This window comes from Papilio polytes, unplaced genomic scaffold (genome assembly GCF_000836215.1).
Source record: "Papilio polytes unplaced genomic scaffold, Ppol_1.0 DF822845.1, whole genome shotgun sequence".
In the NCBI taxonomy this organism is placed as follows: Eukaryota; Metazoa; Arthropoda; class Insecta; order Lepidoptera; family Papilionidae; genus Papilio; species Papilio polytes.
The window spans coordinates 2456454-2479753 of NW_013526359.1; the positions used below are offsets into that span (position 1 = coordinate 2456454).

General features: G+C 34.3%; 1 protein-coding gene across 7 annotated transcripts in view; it reads right to left on the minus strand.

Annotated features, from left to right (window-relative positions):
• The window catches only part of LOC106105455 (polypyrimidine tract-binding protein 2), a 316933-nt gene that overhangs the window by 131503 nt on the left and 162130 nt on the right, over positions 1-23300 (minus strand). For 4 of the 7 annotated variants that reach the window (XM_013285758.1, XM_013285757.1, XM_013285755.1 and 1 more), the window contains exon 1: positions 8852-9367. The exons of the other annotated variants lie outside the window; for them this stretch is intronic. In XM_013285758.1, coding sequence (XP_013141212.1) covers positions 8852-8854 — 3 coding nt within the window. In that variant the 5' untranslated portion in view covers positions 8855-9367. Of the gene's footprint in view, positions 1-8851; positions 9368-23300 lie in introns of those variants that run through there. 7 annotated transcript variants of the gene reach the window in all.

The window sequence follows — 23300 nt, forward strand, 5'->3', positions numbered from 1 at the left end:
GTGACCATGGTTTTAAAAGAACTACGGAAAGATGCCATTTTATTTTGGTTTTAAGTGGTACGAAGAGTCAAAGCAGACAGACAAATAAACGGTATGATTAGAAATGTTAATTAAATACCTCGGATGAGTCAAAATTATCATTTTATCGATGAAAAAGAACTGCGTAGTTTAAATTAATGGTTCGATTCATATGAAGATTGTACGTTGTTGCATCGAGCAGTTCTCTACGCGGTCCCACAAGCCGCTGTTTGCTTTCTGCGGCTATTTCTGGACGCGGTTGCGCTTCCATTGTTTTGAAATGAATCTTGAATTTGTTGAATTACGACCGGCTCGGGTTAAGCGAAACTATCATGCCGGTGCGGTGGAATGAAAGTAAAAATGTTGCGCGAAAGCGATATTTTATATATCGCGTGATTTATTTGCAATAGCTGGAATACCTCGGGCGAGTATTAATCTTCGATGAACCTTAGCGGTGGTTCTATTGAATTGAATTTTGTATCTAACGCACCGCATGGGCTGTGGGTACTTGGCTTTATCATGAAAATAATATAGTACTATGTAAGTTCAAGAAAGAACACTATATTAAACACAACGGCGATAGAACACTTATGAATACAAATATTGGCTATTAGCTTTCGCCCGCGATTCCGTCCGCACGGATTAAAAAACAAAAGTGAGTAGCCTATGTGTTCTTCCAGACTATCCTCTGCATCTGTACCAGATTTTATCGAAATCCATTTAGCCGTTTTGACTACAAACTCCAACAAACATCCATCCATCCATTCATCCATCTAAACTTTCGCATTTATAATAAGTATAAAAGTATGAAGTATGATAAATATTGTTTAACTACTTAGAATTACAAAAAAAAAAATTGTTTTATGACATTTACATATTAAAATATTTAATTTTTTTCACACACTCCAATAAGAAATGACTTATTAAATACTTGTGCTTTTATTCATCTCTAAAATGTTCTTATTTATTATACTAGAACAATATGTAACATTAAAGTTTGTTCGGATAGTGTGCGGAGAGCGGTTGACACTATTATACCGTTATCAGTGCTTTAATCCTACGTTAGTTGTTTATTAAATTAGGAATTAAGCGCAGGTGATGTGGGCCTCGGCTGACAGGAGCGTAAGAAAGATGACGGTTCGACCTAGATTATTTATTACAGTAAGCCGCCCAAAATTGTAGCAAATAATAAAACATTTAGAAAATATAGGTCAAATTATATATACGTACATTAGAAAACACGGGAAATTATGTTAAGAGAAAAAAATATCGATAGGCGGGAAATACACAAAACTTTGCCAGAAATGTGCCGTAAACAACACCGTGACTTCTTACTATTCTATTGCGAAATAGTTTCGATATCGTTATTGCTTTCCTTATACCAATACAACCGTTAATGGCCGGCTTTAAATGTATACGTACGTATTGCGAGTTATTCGAAGTCATGGTGTGATTTAAGCGCGTCTAACAAATCGAACGGACCTAATGCCGCGAACGTGAGGGGAAAGCGCGCGTTTTTCCCCTTCTGATAAATTAGATGATTTTTGAATTTATCGTTGCTCTTGCATTAGTGCAAATGGGTTTGTGCAAACTAGAAATCTTAGGAGGTAATATTGACGAAATAGACTCATTAGTAAAAAACACAGAAGACAGAGGACAGACAGAATTGATACAGTTAGAAAAAAATCGGGAGTACCTAGGCCCATAATGAGAAATGCAAAATACGAACTGCTGCCGCTCATCGTCCAAGGTAAGATTCATGGCAGCGAAATGAAGATCGAAGAAGAATGTCCTGGCTCAAAAACCTGCGCCTGTGTTTGGATAGAGCAGCCGCTCACTTTTTAGAGCCGCGGTGTTCAGAATGTAAGTTGCCCTGATGATCGCCGCACTTCAAAAGAAGATGGCACTTTAAGAAGTAAAAGAAAGAAAAGAAAAGATACGGTTTATTATTAAACAAAAAGAACCATATTTCAGATATAATGTGGCAAAGACTAAGGCTTTTTACAAATTTTCAACATGGACATGTTCCTTCATCTCGAATTCGAAAGTATATTATCATGGGCTAAAAAAATCGTTGTACACAAATGTATTTAGAATTACTTAGAATTCCTTAGTTGGAAAGCATTATTTATTTAAACTTGATAGATATTTAATTAAATAGATAATTAAAAGTAGCAATACTTGAGAGTGTACTTGCGAACAAAGGAAGTAACGGGAACGAGATTTTTTTCTACTCAATAAAAGCTCAAAGTTCTTAGAAACTATTCAAAGAGCTGGTCCTATTTGAAGTTATTGACGCATGAGTGACAGCGTTTTAGTTTTCTATTTAATACTTTCCAAACGATTAATTATTATTTAAATTCGCAAAAAATCACCTATTACATTTGCTTACTATTTTTACATACAAATAGTAAATAATTTATAATAATATGTATAGACATGGCAATGATCTGAGGAAATATCAGTTTATTATAATTTCATTTAAACTTCAGATAGGTTTTCTTAAAGAATTTTTAAACCTGCTCTTCTTTAATATCAGTCCATTTTTTGCACAAGGCATCGCGGAACGAGCTGCACAAAGGGTTATTAGTATTTTAATAATTAAATAACGTCTATTCTAATGCACAAAACAAAGAAGCCGCATCATATTTTTTATAAAACGCGCAAAGGTAAAGCTAAATTAATAAGCTTATGTAAAAGCTGCTCCTTTCAGAATGACCTAGGCGATTTTTTTTCATTACCTGTATCACAAAGGGGGAAGAAGCACCTTTTCTCGCTGTTCTTTTCTTCCTCGTGACGTATTTTTTCACGAACAACTTATAACGGATCTAGCGAGCACTCTTTGTTGGAAACGTGAGCGTCTATTTGAAAATTAAAATATGGCTCGCTCGACGAAAAATGATGAGATACCTTTTCCGTTATCAATGCCGCGGAGGAGATACGCCCGGCAAAATGTTTTATGTCACAGAAACAATGCGAAGTAAACAAACGAATTACAATGATTAAGGCGGGGGGTACATCGTCCGATATTAATATTTTTAACGAGGCCACGGTTTTATTCAGCGAAATTGCAGTTAGAGGGATCTTATTAATGAACGTCGCAGACTGCTTTGTTCGGCGCCGGAGCATTTCCTGCACAATCGCTCTGACACCGAGTAATTAGAGAGAAAAATTCGTTACCCTGACGTCTAGGATATATTTCTATTGCGGTTGGGTGAAGTTTTTAAAACTTGCTACAAGCGATATGAATAAATCAAGATGTGAACCGTTTTACTAAATGCATGTTAATTATACTGAGCTTTAAGGCATTCAAATACACGTCGTTAAGTTGCATAAAAGGACCGTTTCTAACTACTTATTACTATGGACGATTTTTCAAGAGATTATTTAAGATTTGCCTCGATTGCGTGCCCGAAGTAGGTAAACGTAATTAGATAAAGAGTCATCTCTGTAAAAAACGTAAGCGACGGACAGAACAATTTCTTAAAAGCTTTTCTTGAGCGTTTTACACTTGCGAAGCAAAAAACTTAAGCTATTTGGTCTGGCCGAGACCTGAGACGGAATCGTTTAAGCTCGAGATATTCTGATAAATTTTAATAGCGACATTTTTATATTTATTTCACTAGAAGTAGGTGAAATTAATTTATCAAAATATTTTTCTGAAACATGTTATTTTAAATACTAAAAAAGTTTTGTTATACAAAAATGTAAGCAATATACTTTTATGTTGAAGATTAAATGCGATTTTTTTTTTCATAGGCTGTAGCAAAAGACTCAAATCTGCCAAAACGCTGAATAAACTGCTATGTGCGTAAATACGAGACTAATTTTGAGATCTTGAAATACGAGTAGTGTCGCAATCCAGACATATTAAAATGATATTAGATTTTTTATTATGGCAACATCTTTTTTCATCTTACTTATATTATAAATGCGAATGTTTGGATGGATCAATGGATGTTTGTTAGAGTTTGTAGTCTAAACGGCTAAATGGATCTCGATGAAATTTTGCATTGTTGTAGAGGATAGTCTGGAAGAACAGAAAGGCGTAAGTAGCCTTATGTTTTTTTAATACAACGCGGACGGGGTCGGAGGCGAAAGCTAGTATAAAATATTATTGACATTGATAATTCTTAATGCCCATGTTATTTATAAACATTAGTAGAGTCAATTATTTACACATAATAGTCTATTATTGCGGTCTTTACCAAAGTTTAAATCCTACTTCGTACTATTATTATGAATGCGAAAGTTAGGACGGGTAGATAGATGTTTTTTAGTAGCTATCTCTGGAAAGGCTCAATGTATCACGTTGTAATTTGTAAAAAGTGTAGGACAAAGTCTAGAAGAAAAAAAATAAAGAAACAAATAATAAAGTAAAAAATGGGACCCACCTCCAAGCACTACCTTTCGGATAAAAAAAGAATTATCAAAATCGGTCCACTAGCGGCGGAGTTATGTCGTAACATACATAAAAAATATACAGACGAATTGAGTACCTCCTTCTTTTGGAAAGTCGATCAAAAAGGAAATTTTAGTACCATTAGTGAAATTTACATCGGCATAAACAAGGTGAAATTGAAACAATGAAATAAAAATAATTGAAGAAAAAATAAATAAGAAGAAAAAGGAAATAATTACAAGTTGGGTGTAGTACACTGTTCGGACAGTCTTTAATTAACTTGTATATTGTTTTGTTCATGCACAATAGCTTTCGGATTTCTTTGTATGTAAATATTAAGGAAAACAACATCTTAAAAGGAATTCGGAAGATTCACTAATATGGGTCTGCCATTTGTTTGTCGAAAACAATTTTTTTATTCGGAAATTTTACTAACGTTAATGGAAATAACTCCTACAATGAAACATAAGTTAATTACGTATTTAATTGAGATAAAAAATTATATTGATTTAACACGAAGAAATTATTTTTATTATTACCACTTAGCAATATTTTAAAATGCGAGAGATGGATGGTTGATTCAATGTATTTCCAAAACGTCTCAACAGATATCTATAAAATTGAGCATAGATGTAGAAGATATTTTTAATTCCAAGTAGACGGAATCACAGGCATTAGTTACCTACTTTATATTAATAAACGTTACTAAAGGTAATCGCAACAAATCGCTTAACACTCTCACGTGCAAATATAATCTATAACATTAACATCAATTAGGCTTAAATAAGCGTTATGCTTGATTAATAATCCACTAGATGCAATTAGCCAAGTATAGAAAGGGACAATTAAGTAGGATTGTATAACTTAATGTAACAATTTAAAATAAAATGCATATTTTGATGTATTTAGATCTTATCAATTTCAATCTATAGTTTTAACTAAAATTGTAAATCTTTTTACCTATAAAAAAAAGTCGTAAAAACTAAAGCAATTAGAGGTCTATGAGTACAATTGAAATTTGCTATCAAAAGAGATAACTTCTACAAAAAAAATGTAATTCGAATATAATATTTCGAGACAATGCAACCTTTTTGTTAGTGTATACTTTTCAAGAATGTTAGTTACCTTTAACCGACTTCTTTATCATACGAGTAAGTATGAGGATAAATTGCCCATGTTCCAAATAAGTTAGTCTTAGAGTAGCTTATTTAATAATATGTAAGACTAGACAATTAACTTCACGAGGACTTAGTATAGAGGCTGCTTTTTTTCTCTCTACGCGTTCGTCTACGGCCGTTCCGGTTCGTAAGCTAGCACGATGACCTTACATCATTTACGATTTGCCACAAAATACAGGCGACAGCGGATTAAATTCTAAAATATTTTTTTATCTTCCGATCCAAGTATTTATTAGGATACTATCGGAAATATTTATCAAAACTTCTTTCGCATAGATATGTGAATAAAGTAAAGAGAAAACTTATACAAACAAAAGTTGTAAGAAAATTTCACAAAGCTTGAGAAAATCGAAAAACAGTACTTTTTTATTTATTTGCTATCAATTTTTATTTAATTACGACTAAATGACTCGAACTGTGGATTTCTCTTAGAACTAGCGACTAACGAATGTTGTATATATATTAAAATATACTAAACAACAGGCGGAATGTAATTTCTAATTTACTTTAAAAAATCGCTACTGCTTATGTTCTATGGCTTAATCACAAACATTTTCGATGACGTGTTCGGGCCCCTGACGATTCTCACTGATATGATGATTTTCGAAGTGAAAAAAAACATGTAAGATTAAATGATCTTAGATCTTAACATTACATTGTTTGTTGTATTATTATTAGCAAGATAAAGTAAAAATATTACGTTCATGATAGCGCTGTGTGCTTATCTAAGGGTGTGATTTTAACAGTAAAAACCTAGACTAGATGAGAACTAAATGATTTATATTGGTATTTTTTAGTTAGGCTAAAATTTTATTTAGAGGCCACACGATTTGTGTTTCAAAAGATAAAAATTCATGCAATCGTGAGATTCTATGTAATTTAAAAATTACATTAACAGGAAATCGTTAATCAACGAAAATCGAATTATTTTATAGACGTTGCGATTACACATTTGGATTATTTTGGGGTTAATTTTTTTTTTCTAATTTACTGTAAGAGAAATCACGTACCAAAACCTTGCGTATCGCGACACGAAAATTTCACAATTATATTAAATTGATTTACGATAACGATTCTTCCGCTAGCCGATAAAGTTCGAGCAATTAATTGAAAAAGTTAAACAATTGCAATTAATGAAATAAAATTCTCATTACCAAATATAATTCCGATTTTATTAATTCGCTCCGGGGAAACGCGTCCCGTACTTGTGAAACTCGATTTATAAAATGTACACGAACAAATCGCTACACTTCACGCGACAATAACTATTTGTCACAATAATTGACTGTTAAATTAAAATTAACACACTCGTTAGATGTTTGAGTGCAATTAAGCGCATACGTGTGTTGTGAATACCGTTTCGCGCGGACGCACCTCGCCGGTCTGCTTTCCAGCGAAATTGCGGTGAAACTGATATAATGACCACGATATGTTCGAGTACCAGTAGTATCATATCTTGCTTTATAAAATCGGAAAGTTATGCTTTAAATTGGGTCCCGTATGATATAAATAATTATAAATGTGTTAATCTTATATTGAATCCTAAATGTAACTAAGTCTCGATGAACAGAATTTATGAAGGAAAATCCTAATCTAAGAAATTAAAGAAATAACTCCCTTCTTTTGAAGGTTCTTACTAGAAGGTAGGAATATTTTGCTCTTCTTAAAAATGTTCCAGTATTTACTTATACTTTCTTAGACGTTAAATAAAACGTATAGATTTTTGGCAGAGTTTACAAGGCCACAAATAGGCAAACAATACAATCTGTACAATTTATGTTTCACGTTTACAGTTATTCCGAAACTTAGGTCCTATATGCAAAAAATAACCTATCAATAGTTCTAGATATATTGGACAACCGTTAGTCTGTCTCGACATTGAATATATTCAATGAACGTGGTAAACATTCAAATGAATTTATGCATATTAATAATACATATCACAATATCGACATTTATCAAATTTGAATTTAACAGCCGATTGGTTAAGATCATATTTAAAAAGGCTATTGTCGGCGTACTCTTATGAGGTATGATTTTTTTTGTATTGTTCATTCATCATCATATGTAAAAATAGTATTTAAAGGTAATATTACGATGAATACAAAGTGTTACTTAAATCCGCGGAGAAACTGACTCTAAAACAATTTAAAATGTAAGATGGAAATATATTTTAAAAGTCTAATATTAAATCACAAAGTAAATTAGGGGCGTACTTACAAGTCCCCTCAAAGATATTGCTTTTGCGGTGAGCTCGAAATGAGATTTGTGAATAAATAAGAATTAAAATAACATAAACACACTACCTTTGAGGGAAGGTCTTAATGAGAAAAGTTCGATGGCACTTTCGTTTTGAGTTAAAGTTGACTGTAGATGGAAGTCACATCGCACCTACTTCCCGGATGACTCTCGTCGAAGCGGCACGCGAAAATCTCAACAAATTATAAATAAAATAATTTCTTTACCGTTTAAACGAGTCAGGTTTTGTTCGATCTTTCGTTTTAACTTTTGAAATTACATTCGGAATTGTATTAAAAGTTTTCTGGCGAAGCGTTTGGGGGCGTGAATCAATTTTTACCATCGGCTCGTGGGCGATTTGCGGGATAACAACATAAACGGATTTAAAATGTTTCAAATAGCTTTGTTTATTCAAACCGTTTGTTAAAAATACTTATTTTCGTACTCGTTTATTACGAGATCGTTCTATGCATTTACTCTCACCCGTATCTCACTACTTAAAAAATGGTTTATACTGCAAGTAATTTAAAATAAAAACTTTTGTTAAGAATATTTTATGTAATATACTGTCATTACACTTATGAATTGATGAAGTTTAATATGAAATTTAAAGTAAAATTTCACTGATAACGTTCATAATTACTTCAACTCCTTACACAAGGTTTAAATTTGCCAAGTTAAAGCTGAAGTAAACCGTTAATATGCTTAACTTATACGTGCGAAGTTCAAACTTCCCAATAGTTTCATACGATCAAAGTTAACCGAGCGAAGACAGTTCGGCGCCGAGAATACAAGTGTACTCGACTATTATGTGTTGTTTATTTATTTAGCGTATGAGAGGCGACAAGCTTTCTGCGTTCATCGTGTGGAAGCCACGATTGTATCAGCGGCAGTCGCAAGCCCGTGAGAGTCGCTATCTGATTTGTTTGTTCACAACTGGAGGCGCGCGCGCTGCAATCTTATCGGCGCAGCGGGTCGAATGCACAAATCGGCGGGAAAAGTCGTTAGCACTTACCATGTTAGAGAGCAGAGGACACCGTTTAGCTTGGGTTTCTAGGGCCTGGAGAGGATAAGCAAGGGGCAACGGGAGAGGCAGCGGCAGCGGGAGTGGGTGCGGATGGGGAGCCGGCTGCAGGATGTAGGGCGGGCAGCAGGTGCACGGCGTCACGTAGGGCACGCACCCGAGCTGCGGCGGGAACAGCGTGGCGGCGGCCTCCGAGAGGCCCTGCCCGCGTCTCTTACGACCGCATCCGCGGCCGACCACCTGACCGTCGACGGCTGCTTGCCGCCGAGTCTGTTATGGTAGACCTCGACGCCGGCACACGACACCGGGAGCGGCGCGCTCGAAACTCGGGAAAAGTTTAGGGGAGTAAGTTTTGGAGCGAGGGAAAGGCGCGGGCGAGGGGGAGCGGGAAACTCGGAGCGGTCGGACGAAGCGAGAAACGTCGCGCAGGAGTCGCGAGCGGCAGAGTGGCGTGCGCGGCACGTGTCGCCAGGGCGGCGTGTGGCGGTGGACTGAACGCGGCAGCGGCAGGTGCGCGAGGCGCGCGGCGCTGGGGGCGGGCCCACCTGCGCACCTGGGCGCCTGCGCCGCGCTGACTCGGCCTCTCGGCCGCGCGATGCCAGCCCGCGGCCGCTCAACGCCTCGCCTCCGCTCCGCATCACGCTCGCACATCACACACGCTGCATCTTTCCACTTCCACCAACGATCACATTACCATTACATACTAGATACATGCCATGGTATTGACACATTTATAAAATAACTTAAAGTTAATTGATAAAATTAAGCAATTTTCTAAATATTTCGTTTCAGGAAAAGTTTAACAACAATAAAGATAGAATTAAAAGCAAATTATCTAGGTATCTTCAATAACAATTGGTAAGAAAAATGACTGCTATCAGATACTAGCGAAAAGGAAAATCTTTATGAGAAAATGTATTGTTGAACGGATGTAGGTAGAACTAAACTAGTTTTAAACACACAAACATTCAAATCAAGTTGCAATATAATCAGTAAAATTCAAACATAAAAATGTATTCGTATTACTCTTCATAAGAAATACATTTAGCTTTTTCTGTGATCATAAGATTGTGTGAACGACGTCAATAGCTCTGAGAGTATACAATTCGTTACGTCAACCATCCGAGCTGCAGTGCCCCATTATCTGTAACCTTCGCCCTCCGGAATGTATACACAAGTACCCTGAGTTTATACTGCTAAAATAGGAATACAAAAACATACAGCCATCCCTCACATCTGGTTTCAAAGTACGTTGTCCAAGCAACGACAGTGGACACGTACGGATAAGCATAACAAAACGTATGAAACTTTAACCACAGGCAATTATAATCGCAAAAGAATAGAGCCTTTTTGATCCGATCTTTTGTGATAACATTTTTCTTCTTACAAGTCTTTGTTAGCATCCTATTAAAATAACAGAGTAACAAACAAGTAGAAGTCACAAAGACCGCTTTGAGATTATTTTGCTAAATCTATCCTCAGAGGACTATCTAAAAATTGTATTGATCTATATAGAGGCCTTCGTTAGACATCAGAGGGCTGCGTTGTAAGCTGATTGTCCGCATTACGTGCCTTTTAACGGGAAGCACTATTTACCTTTACGGGAGATCTTACCCCTGCCCGTCCCAGATTACACACGTCTCCTTAAACACTCGCTTACGACAAAGTGAAACTAAATCCCGACTACTGTTCGGATTAAGGATAAGAAAAAATAATTAGATTGTATTTTGTTTGAATAATGTAACATTCATTTTTCATTATAGTTTTACAGAACTTTGTAGTAATAGTAATAAGTTAATAGGTGAGACAAAGCTCTTACAAGAAGCAAGCGTATATTTTTTTCTCGAAGACCAGAAACATTTGTGATTTCTATGGTGTTGCAGATGTTCATGATGGTAGAACCTCGATGTTCCCGCTCGTTTACCCTCTTCTATTTTGGTATTATAAAGAGGAAATATTTAGATTTTTGTCTGTGTTGAAATAACTACAAAACTACTGGGCTGATTTTAAACATTCTTTCGTCATTGAAAAGCTACGCCATCAGTCATGTACGAGTATATGTATGAGTATTACTACATAAGGCATATTAATTATTGTTTTCTAATTTCTCATGGACGAAGTCGCGAGCAATTTCTTATAATATTAATTTAAGTATGAGCGTTAAGTTACTATTACCATACATAATTATCATTCAAATTTGATTCTCAATTGATTAGAGTTATTCACTTCGGTAAATATTATTAAGGGAATTAACGCGTTATCAAGTTCCCAAAACAAACGTAAACAGCATACAAACATGTCTATCAATAATTCAAACGTCTCTCATTTAACATGAGGTATTCGTTACTTACGAAAACCTTAAGCCTTGTTCTCGGTAGAGTTAACGATTAAATATAACACAACAATCATCTCAAGTAATGCCGACTTACAGTAACACACACGCGTCTGTTTTCGATAGTATTAATTAATTCTTGTCATCGGTGTGTACAAGGTAAGGTAATTAGACGGTGTGGTAATATGACATGTGTTTGAGGAGGCAGCGATTCGCGCCCTGCCCAAACTTGTCTCGTTTAATATTACATTTAAACCCTAGCAATATGTAAGTATGTGTTCCCTTATTGTTGAAACAAAGCATGTCATCTATCGGGTTAAAGATAGGCAACATATCTGCAAATGGGATCAACTACGGACATTGACGTTTTCGCGAATTTAATTAATAGCACAAGAAGTTGGTACCTTATGCTTGAAGATGAGTAATTTTGAGGATCAGTTTTAAATACAGATTCTAAAACTATACAAGTAGCTATAAATTATATGCACTAAAGAAAACGATTTTCAGTTTTTTTATTCAAATTTAGAATAGATACGTGAACGGATTTGAAATGAAAAATGATAAAATTGCTTTATTAAATTTCAAATTAATTCAGCAATCAATATAAGATAAGGATGTTATAAATGCGTATTTTGTTTACACTCAAAAGTAAGGTGAAACATTTCCAGGTCTACACTTATTTAACTGCAAAGAAAAATAGTCTAACAATCTCAATAGCACAGAGCGGTAATGTGTATAATAATTCTAAGCACTAATTTAAATGTAAAAGTAAAAAAAGCAAAGAGGTCGGATTGCAAACTTATGAAAACTGAAAGGACGCTTCATTTTCTTTTTGTTATTCGTCTGTTGGCGGTCGGGTCGGGAAGACTCTTAACTTATCATTTGGTTTGTCATTTAATTATTTTACTGTATTTAAAAAAAATAAAATAAATGTAATTGTAAAAAACACAATAAAAAAGCAAATTCTTGTTAGTTCATTTGCTGTTAAAACTTTCTGTACATCTTAACATGATTTGTTAGTTCAATTACAAATAACTTATATAATTAAAACAAAAAAATTATCAAAGCTTTTTTCCACCAAAAAAATAGCTACTAACTATTTGCACAATAAACTAGATTTCTTGTCTGGATTGTTACGTGCAACGTGCAATCCGTTTCGTTCTAACGATCTAAATAACAACTTTAGTGAATCAGTGTGTGTGCATGTAGGTTCTAGGTGTATTTGTATAGACGGGTGTGTGTGTCTTACGTGTAGTTGTAATGTCTATATGTGTGTGCATGTCATAGTTAAGCGAAGGCGCAAGGCGCGCTGGCAAATTCCGCAGTTCAAAGTTACGTTGCGCCCGCGCGGGCCCCGGTCATTGACCCCCGCGCGCCGTGCAGTCTACCAGCCGTGTTATGTAATGTGACCTTAACATTGGCCTGTGAAACGAGACCTTATTTTGAATGTTGCGATTGTAATCATATTTACGACTCGAAATGTCCGTATTCGTTTAATAGTCGGAAGTGTTTGTTTTGTTTGTGATTATTTGCATAATTAAGGATTTTAATCGCTAACTTAACATATTTTTATTTATTTGTTGAATATATTTATTGGATAACGTTGCAATATCGATTACCATCCGATGTAACAAGACATTCAAACATTAAACAAAAACAACAACAACCGTTTGCCGATACAAAGCGACGAATTTTCATTGACTGAATCGAGTTTGTTATTGAAGCCCTGGATTTAAGTTTAAATTAATGAATATCTTTCTGCTGTAACATACTGCATTAAGAAAACACAATCCGTTACATTTATTCAAATATCAGAGTCTAAGTTGCCACTAAAGCCATCCCTTGGAATACATTTAGTAAGAGATGTCTATACTGGACTGCTTCAGTTTTAATTTATATCTCTTACGAGCGAATACTGAAACTGTATTTAAACATGTAACATTAAAATACAAAGCTTAATCTTCAAAAGCGAAGTGTTAAGAGTTACTTTCATTATTCAGTCGTTACTCTAAGAAAGAAATGAAAATTAAGTAATACTAGCATTTAACCAGATGTTTACCCCAAATAAACTGACATTGTTTGGGATTGCAAGACGTAAATATTCATAATAACGGACGATGAAAAGAAAACACCGCAGCACAGGAACCGTAACGCAAATAAATCGTCCGTGGAATGTTCAAGAAAACTGTGTTAAAAAAAAAAAACGTTTTAACTACCACAAGAGAAAAACCTATCGTGACTTCACGATGGGTGATCTTGGCATTTACGCTTAGCTTACTATCGTATATGGTGTTGTTTTTGCCCGACTAACAGGAGGGTAATGTTCGCAAGTATGTTCCGTTGTGACCTCTTGTAGCGTAAACGACTTATGGATGGTTTCCCAACTTTATTTAACCATTCCTTAGTGTTTCGGTATGATAATTTCGTGAAATGCGTTTCCGAACTACGTAACATGGGCTTTATTCCATTAATGGGTCAACTTAACATATTAATTTACTAGATATTGATAAATGAACTTAAATAACCCAGTAATAATTAATTAATAAAAGTAAGCTATCATTCGATTACTAGTAGTACTGTATGTACCAAATTGATCAAAGATTTTTATTAATTTGTATTCATATTCAAAAAAGAATCAAAATAGAGGTGGAATATAACAATAAAATATTACATTACGAAGTGAAAAAGTCAACTTTATACGTCTTCAAAGTTCAACAAATCATATCGCTGTCAACTTTGTACGACAAAACAGTGTAGAGTTCACCGTTATTTTATAACTTTTATTTTAGTCTGAAACTTAGTGACCATAAGACGTTTTGAGAACTGAACCTCGAAGCTTATTCTTTCAAATAATCTCTACACGAAAGTTTTCAACGAGTTTGAGGATACAGTCAATTGTTTTGATTTTTATTTTTCAAAATAAATAGTCAACCACGCTGGCCAAGTGCAGGTTGGTGGTTGACTTCACACATATTTTTGATTTTCTTCGCCGATATGTGCAGGTTGCATCACAATGTTTTCCTTCACCGTAAAAACGTCTGGTAAATTATGTACATATGAAAATTCGAAAAATTGAAAATCACATTGGTACACGGCGGGATTCGAACCCAAGACCTGTAGATTACAAGTCAAGTGTTCAAACCACTGAGCCACCGACGCCCTTATTACGATTTTTATTACGAGTATAGAATACGTGTCTCAGGTGTAAAAAGACGACGACGAGGTTAGGTTTTAGCTTTTGATCAACTTTCTTTGTAACAATCAAATGCAAATTAATATTATTTTAGATTAAAATTCATGCTTTCTCTGTTAAAACTCTATTTTATCTAGTGAACCTTTCGCTGTGATTATCCAATAATTTATAATTAATGCATCAAATTAATGAGATATACGTAAATAATAAACACACTTACATTATAACCTAAATTAAAATGTAAACAACAATAAAATCGCATGCAATATCGACAAAAATCATTATCATAATATATCAATGTTCATGTATGCCAAATTGAATTTAAAGGGAATTCGTTATAAGTATTGTTAATTATTTAATGCAATGTATGTTACGTTGGGCGTTGAAACGGGTGAGCGAGTGACCGCGCGCCATGTTTTTGCTACTTAATTTTAAACGTACAAACAGAATAGGATATTTAGATTAACACTGTGAAAGGGTTAGAAAAGCCTAATGTCGTGGGGATAATGAACTTCGGTACAGCAATTAGTTTTAAAATTAACATAACTTCATGTTTACGCTTCTGTGAACATATTAGAGTGCTCTTTATAAATGTTTTATTAGAAGTCTGATTTAAAGCACCTTATTATCTTTAGTTGTTACATAACCTAACTAAATTTTATTTTTGTTATCCTTTACGCGTCAAAGTAATCCTCTTAGTACAGTTTTAATTTAAATATGCCATATTCAATAGCCGTAAACCACGTAATGCATTTTTAAACAACTCTTGCAGTGAGTGCGTAATGCAACTACATAGAAGACGACCTTAAAAGGAAGAATTAAAAGATTATAAATTTAAATAGGAAAGGCTTACGATTACGTATAACTATAAGGACAATAAATAACTCCTACACTTCATCAAAATAGCGAAGTAGATCGTAAAATATCTGTGAGTTATTGGCGGTGCGGCCGCGGGCCCACGGGTGAGCTTTTATCAAATCGTATGATAGGATTTGAAAAATACGACAGTAATGAGAGAAGCCGTTTCTAACAAAAGATTTACCGTCTTAATCAAGGAAGCGTTTATTTTCGATTATCCTTGTTTTATTTATTAACAAAATAACAATGTTCATTTCAAATCTTAATCGCGGCGAGCTAATTAAATATTTTATTTACACATTTTTTTTTTTAATATAGATCAAATCAGTCTGATACATAAAGTATTAAATACCAGTATCAATTTAATGTACTTTCGTAGATTTAATAACAAATTTATTTATTCAAAGTAACAATGAAAGTAAATTTTCCTGTAAACAGTCGTATTAAATATTCATAGCAAAAAAATAGTTCGAGAGTATTGCAAACAACATGAACCAAACCAACATAAGTTTAACATTTGATGTTGTTGCGCAGTATGAGTGCAAACAGAAAGTTGTAATCTTATATGCAAAATTAGCCCTTTTCACTGTTTGTTGGGAGTTCAAAGCGAGTTCCGAATTAAATATGAATATTTGTCTGGGCGCCGTCAACGGTCCGAGGTCCGCAACGGTGGTTTCTTCGCGTATTCTCTATGTAGAGAACAGAACGTTTACTTAGGCCCAAACCTCCGGCGTGTCTCAGCCGGACTTATTTCAGAATATGAAAACGTATTTACTCTTTGACTTGTGAATGCGTCTCCAAGACATTGTTTTAATTTGTAACACATTTGTGTTAGTTGCGAAGGAAACAATGTAAGGACAACAAATAACTGACTTTGTATTTTAGGAATATTAACAAATAAGTACAGTACCTAATACTAAATATCAAATATAAAAACTTTTTATTCTTTGTTGTTATTGTTTCATTTATGATAAATGTTTAAAACCAAACTACAACATGAAAAGGCTATGTGACCAGAATTACCTGAATTAAATTTAAGCTATTTAAGTCAAACTTCTACACAAAATCAAACATATCATAATAAAGGAATGAAATACGATGATCATTTACAGACAAGAAATCACTTTATCCGACACAAAACGACCATTCAAGTAAAAAATACCATCCGTTCCAGTAAAAAATAACCATTTGACAAGGAAAATATTTCATAGAGGCGTCGCTAGGCCCATTCACGTTTCCCCTTTCACATTTCGACTCGGAGTGACTCCTGGCCGCTATACATACTATATGTTGATAGTAATCTATTTGCTGCGTACTTTCGTGTAGGGGACACGCGTTCTATATCGGAATTTTGCCTCCATTCATCGCTATTTCGAAACAATAGTCTAGTTTCAGATTTATACTAAAATTCTTTGATAAAAATGAAACGATTTTAAGCCTGGCATGAATTGAAAATACTTGATTTAAAAAAAAAATCAACAGGCAAAATGTTAGGTATAGCAAGAGACTTGTAATTGCAATATTTTTCGACCACATCACTCTCTTTATGTGGGATCAAGCGCTGCCTTAACAAATTAAAAAAAAATCGACTTATCATTGTAAATAAAAAAGAAAATTTTTAAATACTACATTGTAACTGTATACCTATGTCAACTAACTTCTTTTTCGTACGTTAAAAACTCATTAAGGTTCCACGGTTCGCTATGAAAAACATGTTTGTATGCATTCTGCCACGTGCCGTAAAAATCGATTCACCGTAAAAATAAGAATACTGGAAACACAAACTACTAATTTGCGTAATAATTTCTGGACCGTGAAATACAACCGTTAAAAGTAAATGTAATTTACATTATGCAATATAATACTCAAGCAGAAACTATACGCTAAACTAGCACCATCTACGTTCTGTGACTCTAATACGGATTATTTCTAACCGTCACCCCGCTTTGTCTCCACGTGGGGACAGATGAGAATAAAAATATTCATCCGTTCCATCCTTTAGTCCCACTATCACCAATTAGGTGACAGATGAAAACGTTAAGAAATAAAATAAGTTCCAACCGTCGCCTGGTCGCAAAAGATGGAATTAGGGCCAGTCCCACCTAATTGTTAATTGTTTGATAACAATCTAACGTTTAAAATATGTGATGAAAATATCGGATTTTGATCCCTTATCTGACAGTGACGTCATTTTTAAGATATCTGAGACTCTATCAGCTAGTAGTGGGACCGGCCCTAAGAAATTAATACGTGGTTTAATATACAGTATTTTTTTTTGAAAGAATGTTTTCCCCAAAGGCTTCCATGACGTTTCTACAAGGTCATTGCTCTATACTTCCCATAATATGCGGTCTCTTTACAATTTAATGGCTGAGTTTATTAAGATAATATGAATTACTTAAATCAAATCAAAACCTTAACACGACCTAAATGAAGTAATAAGGGGACTTAAACGGTAATTAGCAGCGTTTATTCTAATTCCTTGGCGAACGTTTTCTTAATGAAAGTTTAACAACTTAGATATGTAAATGGTTGGCTCGCTCCGCAGACGCTCTAACTTATGTTTAGATAGTAATAATTAATACCGTTAAATGTGTTCGCTTATTCATTACGCGAACACGTTAAGTAGCTGAGTGACAATGGCTTTGTTAGACTTTGTTTAGTGTTCACTTACATATTTCAGATTAAAGCTACGTCAAGGATTAGATCCTACTAATATTACAAACGTCTGAAGTTTGTTTTGGTTTTGTTTCACGTTGAATAAATTTGTAATCAAATAATGTAATGTAGGTTTATACTTTTTTATTCAATAAATAATAATGACAGAATGATAAATGTGACATAATATTAGATATTATGATATTCAGTCTGGAATTAAAATTCTGGTCGTGTCCTCCGACATTTAAGAGTTATAAAATGTTTAAACGGGATAGAGTTAAAATATAAAAGATTTCTTTTGAAACACTGATAAAACATTGTGCAACAAACGTAGTATCGAATACGAAAGTCAACCTTCGTAGTCTACAAGTAAGGATAAAATCGCATTTGCATCACCCCCCCAGACAATTTCACAATTCGTATGTTGATTTGGCGGTCAATTTTGACAATAAGGACAAACTTGTAATGAGTACAATTAGCTTTACTTAGTATAAAACAAGGCATATACATGCTGTTATAATATTCACTTTGCGCCGTGCCCCCCGCCCGCATCCCCGTACGCGCCCCGCAGACCCCCGCCAAAGCTCTTAATGCCAAGTCGGCCTGACCTCATGCCAGCTCCATTAAGCCGTTTATACATAATGTATGAATTTGTTATGCCGTTTGATGTAAAGAAGCTTTAACTCAGGTAGTGTTGAGGATCAAGGACAATTTCGACGAAATATCAACTTGTAAATGAAAGTGAAGAGCGAACGATTTCTATTGAAATTTGAATTGGTAATCATAGTTATGAATCTTTTGTTGACTTTTAAATATGGAACTTATCTCCGACAACCATTACCTTGACAGCTGCAGGTAACGAGTGACACTTTCTTTATAAACCAAAATGAAACGAAGACCGAATCTTAGTCATTAATAGAAAGGTAATTTCTATAACAACAATCAATTTTATACATAAACAGGATTTATAGATATGAAACACTACAATTAAGAAAAGGGAATCGCAAAACTAACGACCAACATATTCGGAGCCCATTCGGGTGTACGACTTCGCATTACTCAGAGTTCAAAATAATTTACAGCTTCCAGACAGTAAATTTGAATGAGAAAGTGCATGTTCATTTTCTGGATGTACAGAACTGGCGATGCGAAATTTCGTCAAGATTAAATCAGCGCCATTTATAACAACGTTGAGGAAATAAACATACTCTTAAGGAAATATGAAATTTCACTCTGACAAGTAATATTTTTTCGAAAAACCAAATGAGCGTATCATAACTAAAGAGAAAAACAATGCAAATATTTTAAACACTATATAAGTATTTGTAACATATTAGGTAACCTTTGAACTTATGGTATTTGCAATAAAACAATCTATTTAAAGTAATCATGGAGTAATTTGGTACATCCCTATCAAAATTTGTTTGTACCATCACTAGTATTCAAACACTGAAATTCCCGTCAAAATTTGATGCAAAACAACGGTTAGACAGAGGGTGCTATTATGGTATCGTTATCCAGACTAGAGCTCGGTTTGTCCGGTAACAAGTTCGTGTATTAACTGGAAATCAGAAACTGTTGTTAGCCGCAGTCGATGCGCGCTCCAAATGTGCAGCAAACTAATTAGTGTTGTCTATCGGATCAAGCTATCGTATTCGCAGAATCCAAATCGCCGGTACGAATAGAAAACTACACTAGAATTTAAGCCTCTTTTCGACCACTCGTAGCCATAGGACTCCCTAGGTTGTTTCTAAAAGTGTCGCGGTCGCGTCTGGAGTATAATACTTACCATAGAGTACCACCGTCGAAATTAAAAAAGTTCATATCTACCGTTCTCGTTGGGAAAACAGATATAGTTATATTTTAAACATAACAGCAGTGGTATTTCATGTATGCATTGATTACGGAAATAATAATCGAACGGGGCTAGAATCGCGCGACTAATCGCGGTTGTAGAAAAGTGGTTTTACTCTGATAGACCCCTATTATTCGGCTAGATAAAATTCGATGTACGATTACACGGTATAAAACGGTCCGATTGAATTGAAGCTCAGTTTACAAGCGATAGCGGTTTCGAGGACCAATTACTAGACTAGGCTAAGGACAGACTGAAGCTGCTATGGAATATTTTAAGGATGGATTTTTTTGAAATATTTTATTGCACGATCATATTTTGGTTTGATCTTCAGTGTTTTACATTTTGTTATTCTCTGATATTAGTGCAAAGATAAAGTTACATCTTTAAGTAATAACAATGGTCAGTAATGTAATACTTAGGTTTTAAATAAATCCGCAATAAGACAGTCATCAAGTAAGTTAAGTAAAAATTAGGTAAGTATCTTAAGATGTAATAATAAAAACATTTCTTTAAAATATCTGTAGAAGTTAATAAAAGTTGTTTTAAAACAGTGAGCGTACTTGGTAAACAAGCTTTTTGATCGCTAAACTTGATATTGCATTGCCTCGCTTGGTTTACGACGCTAAGTTAAGTTTAATAAGCCAATCGATTGGACAACAAGTTATTCGATTCAACAAGATAGCTACGTCAACAATGTATCTTTATAACTTTAACTTTAAAGTTGTAAACATAAATATATTGAATTATTTAAATTTTCGTAACAAATGGTACTATGAAAAGGTATTATTTTTAATAACTTATACCAAGTGATATTTTCACTAATATAAAGAGGAAAGATTTGTATTTTTGTATGTATTGAAATATCTCAAAAACTACTTGGCCGATTTAAAAAAAATTGCACCATTAAAAAGCTACGGTATCACTGAGTAATATAAGCCTAATAATTTTTCTATTCCTTTGAATTCCACGCGGGCGAAGTCAGGGGCATCAGACACTAGATTATAAAAACATTAAAAGCTTTAAAAACTTTTTAAAAGTTCAACCGAAATGCAAAGTGAATAAGAAAAGCGATAAAGTATAATTTATCATAAGTTTGAGATAACTAAAGCATCCTAGACATGTCCGCCTTAACGACCACCTGCAACTCTTTCCTGCAAACGGTGCGTTTAAAATGGCGAAATAATCGCGATGCATCAGCCCCATGAGCATATGCAACATTCAGCATATGCAACATGCAGCATATGCCGTTTGCTTAGAGCACTGGGGAGTTGCATGTTTATCTATTTTCAGCTAATCTTTATTTATCGCATGTCCCTAATCATTGTTTTAAAATTAAAGTAACATCTCCAGTATGTTGCATTACGTTAAATTAAATTAATCAAAAACAGAAAATCAAATTATCTCTTTGTTATATAACTCAAAGAAAGAATTCGTTCACCCGTAATCTATACGATTTTGATAAATATTAAAATACGAGCTGTTGCCCGCGACTTCGCGCGCGTGGTATTAGAAAGCATACGAACTATATAAATAACAAAAAGCTACGTATCCCTCGGGAACCAGACACCTCGGGGATGAAGCTTATCATGTATACTCCAGAGTTTGTTTTACATCTGTGCCAAATTTCAATAAGATATGTTGAACCGTTGCAGAATGATCGAGTAAACAATAAAAAACTAAATTAATGAATCCCATCCGGGAACCGTAAGTTATCCCGGGATAAAAAGTAAATTTCATGGAGATCCGTTCAGCCGTTTAGGCTACAAACGCTAACAAACATCCATCCATCCATCCATCCATCCATCCATTCATCCATCTAAACTTTCGCATTTATAATATTAGTAAGATGTAGTTACATACACAATACAATAAGCTTGAGTTTTATTTACAACCTACATAAGAGACTAAAGAAATTAAAAAAAATAAAAATATTGTAAGTGCAACTTAAAATGAAACTTAAATACTTAGAGATCAATTAAGACTGGTACAAGTAGCCGTATCAAGTAGAGTCAATCAAAAAGACCACTTCCTATACTCACATCTCTAGGATACAGCTATTACCGGAAAAGCGGTTTAAACATTTTCGAGTTCTCAGCGTCCCAGCACTTTAAGTTGAAAGCGAAGACAGTTTAAGGCTTGTTTCTTACAGGAATAAAAACTGACGAGGAAAAAGGTTATGAAATCAAATTAGATTCAGATTTAATTGAAAGAAAAAGCAATAATTGCAATTACACACGTTGACAGAATAGTTAGGTAGACCAATAGACAGTCCAGTACTACTATTAGTTAAACGTACATCGCAGTACTGCATTCTCTACTGCTCTGCATCGCTTACTGTTTTTCTGTAAAATTGGCATACCATATATCTCTATACGCTTATTATTCAAAGCGCTAAATCGGAAATTGAATAGAAGATAAAGAGAGTTCACTTGTTGCTTGGCGTTGGTATGTGACGCACGCTGCACGGAGCTCTACGTCACAAGCGGCGACAACATGCTTAGATTTTCACACCCTTTCCGACATTAACAACTGACAAATATTGTTCACATTAATCTTGATATAATATCTCACGAAATTCGTCTTTATTTGTTTTAATATAAAAGCCAAGACTACCGACTGAGTCCGCGTGAAATTTAAAATCAATAAAATGGAATCGAAAAAAAAATTGATAGTCTATGTTACTCACAGATAAATGACCTTTCTAGCGGTGAAAGAATTTTAATATCGACCCAGTAGTTTTTGAGCCTATTCATTACAATCAAACAAACAAAGTTTTCCTCTAAATAATATTAGTATAGATGAAAAAATGTATTCTATACTAAAATTATCACAAGTGTTTAAAAATAATTTTGTTGTAAACAAAAATTTATAGCGTTACTCGAAACCGTTTGCAGTGGTTGAGATATCAATATGTCAATGTGGTTAAGTAAAATATTTTCAATTCATATGTTTAATAATAAGTTAATTATTAATTTTACCAAAACCGTAATTTATTTGCCTTGTATTTGTAATTAAATACGGTGTATGATTTTTTAATATTGTTATGATTTATAACTTTAGACTGTTGTGGTTTTTACAAATAAAGCTTATTGTAACTCTTTTTTCACACTACCGTATCACTTCAGTCAGCCCGTGAACATAGTGCACGCAATTGTGGCGAAATATCGGGAGCTAAAACAATCTAATCGTGGTAAGAAACCCGTATCTTACGAACATAATAATTGTTGCGATTGATTAAATTTCTGATTGTACTATTATAAAATGAGTACTTTAGGTCTTGCATTTTAATGCTGCAAGATAACTGATAGTAAAAAAGGGGTGTATAAATTACCAGCAAATACCAATTTGTCCTACCTCTTTGGGTGTTGGACTGAAGTTATGTAAAATTAAAAACTGTTCATGATATAGCGACAAACGAAAAAAATTACACATCATAACACATAGTGTTAGATATTTTCACAAATGACTACCTTTAACGGACGGCCATATTAACAATACTTGTAAATTACTTTAAAACACAAAACTGAACTCCAATGCGAAA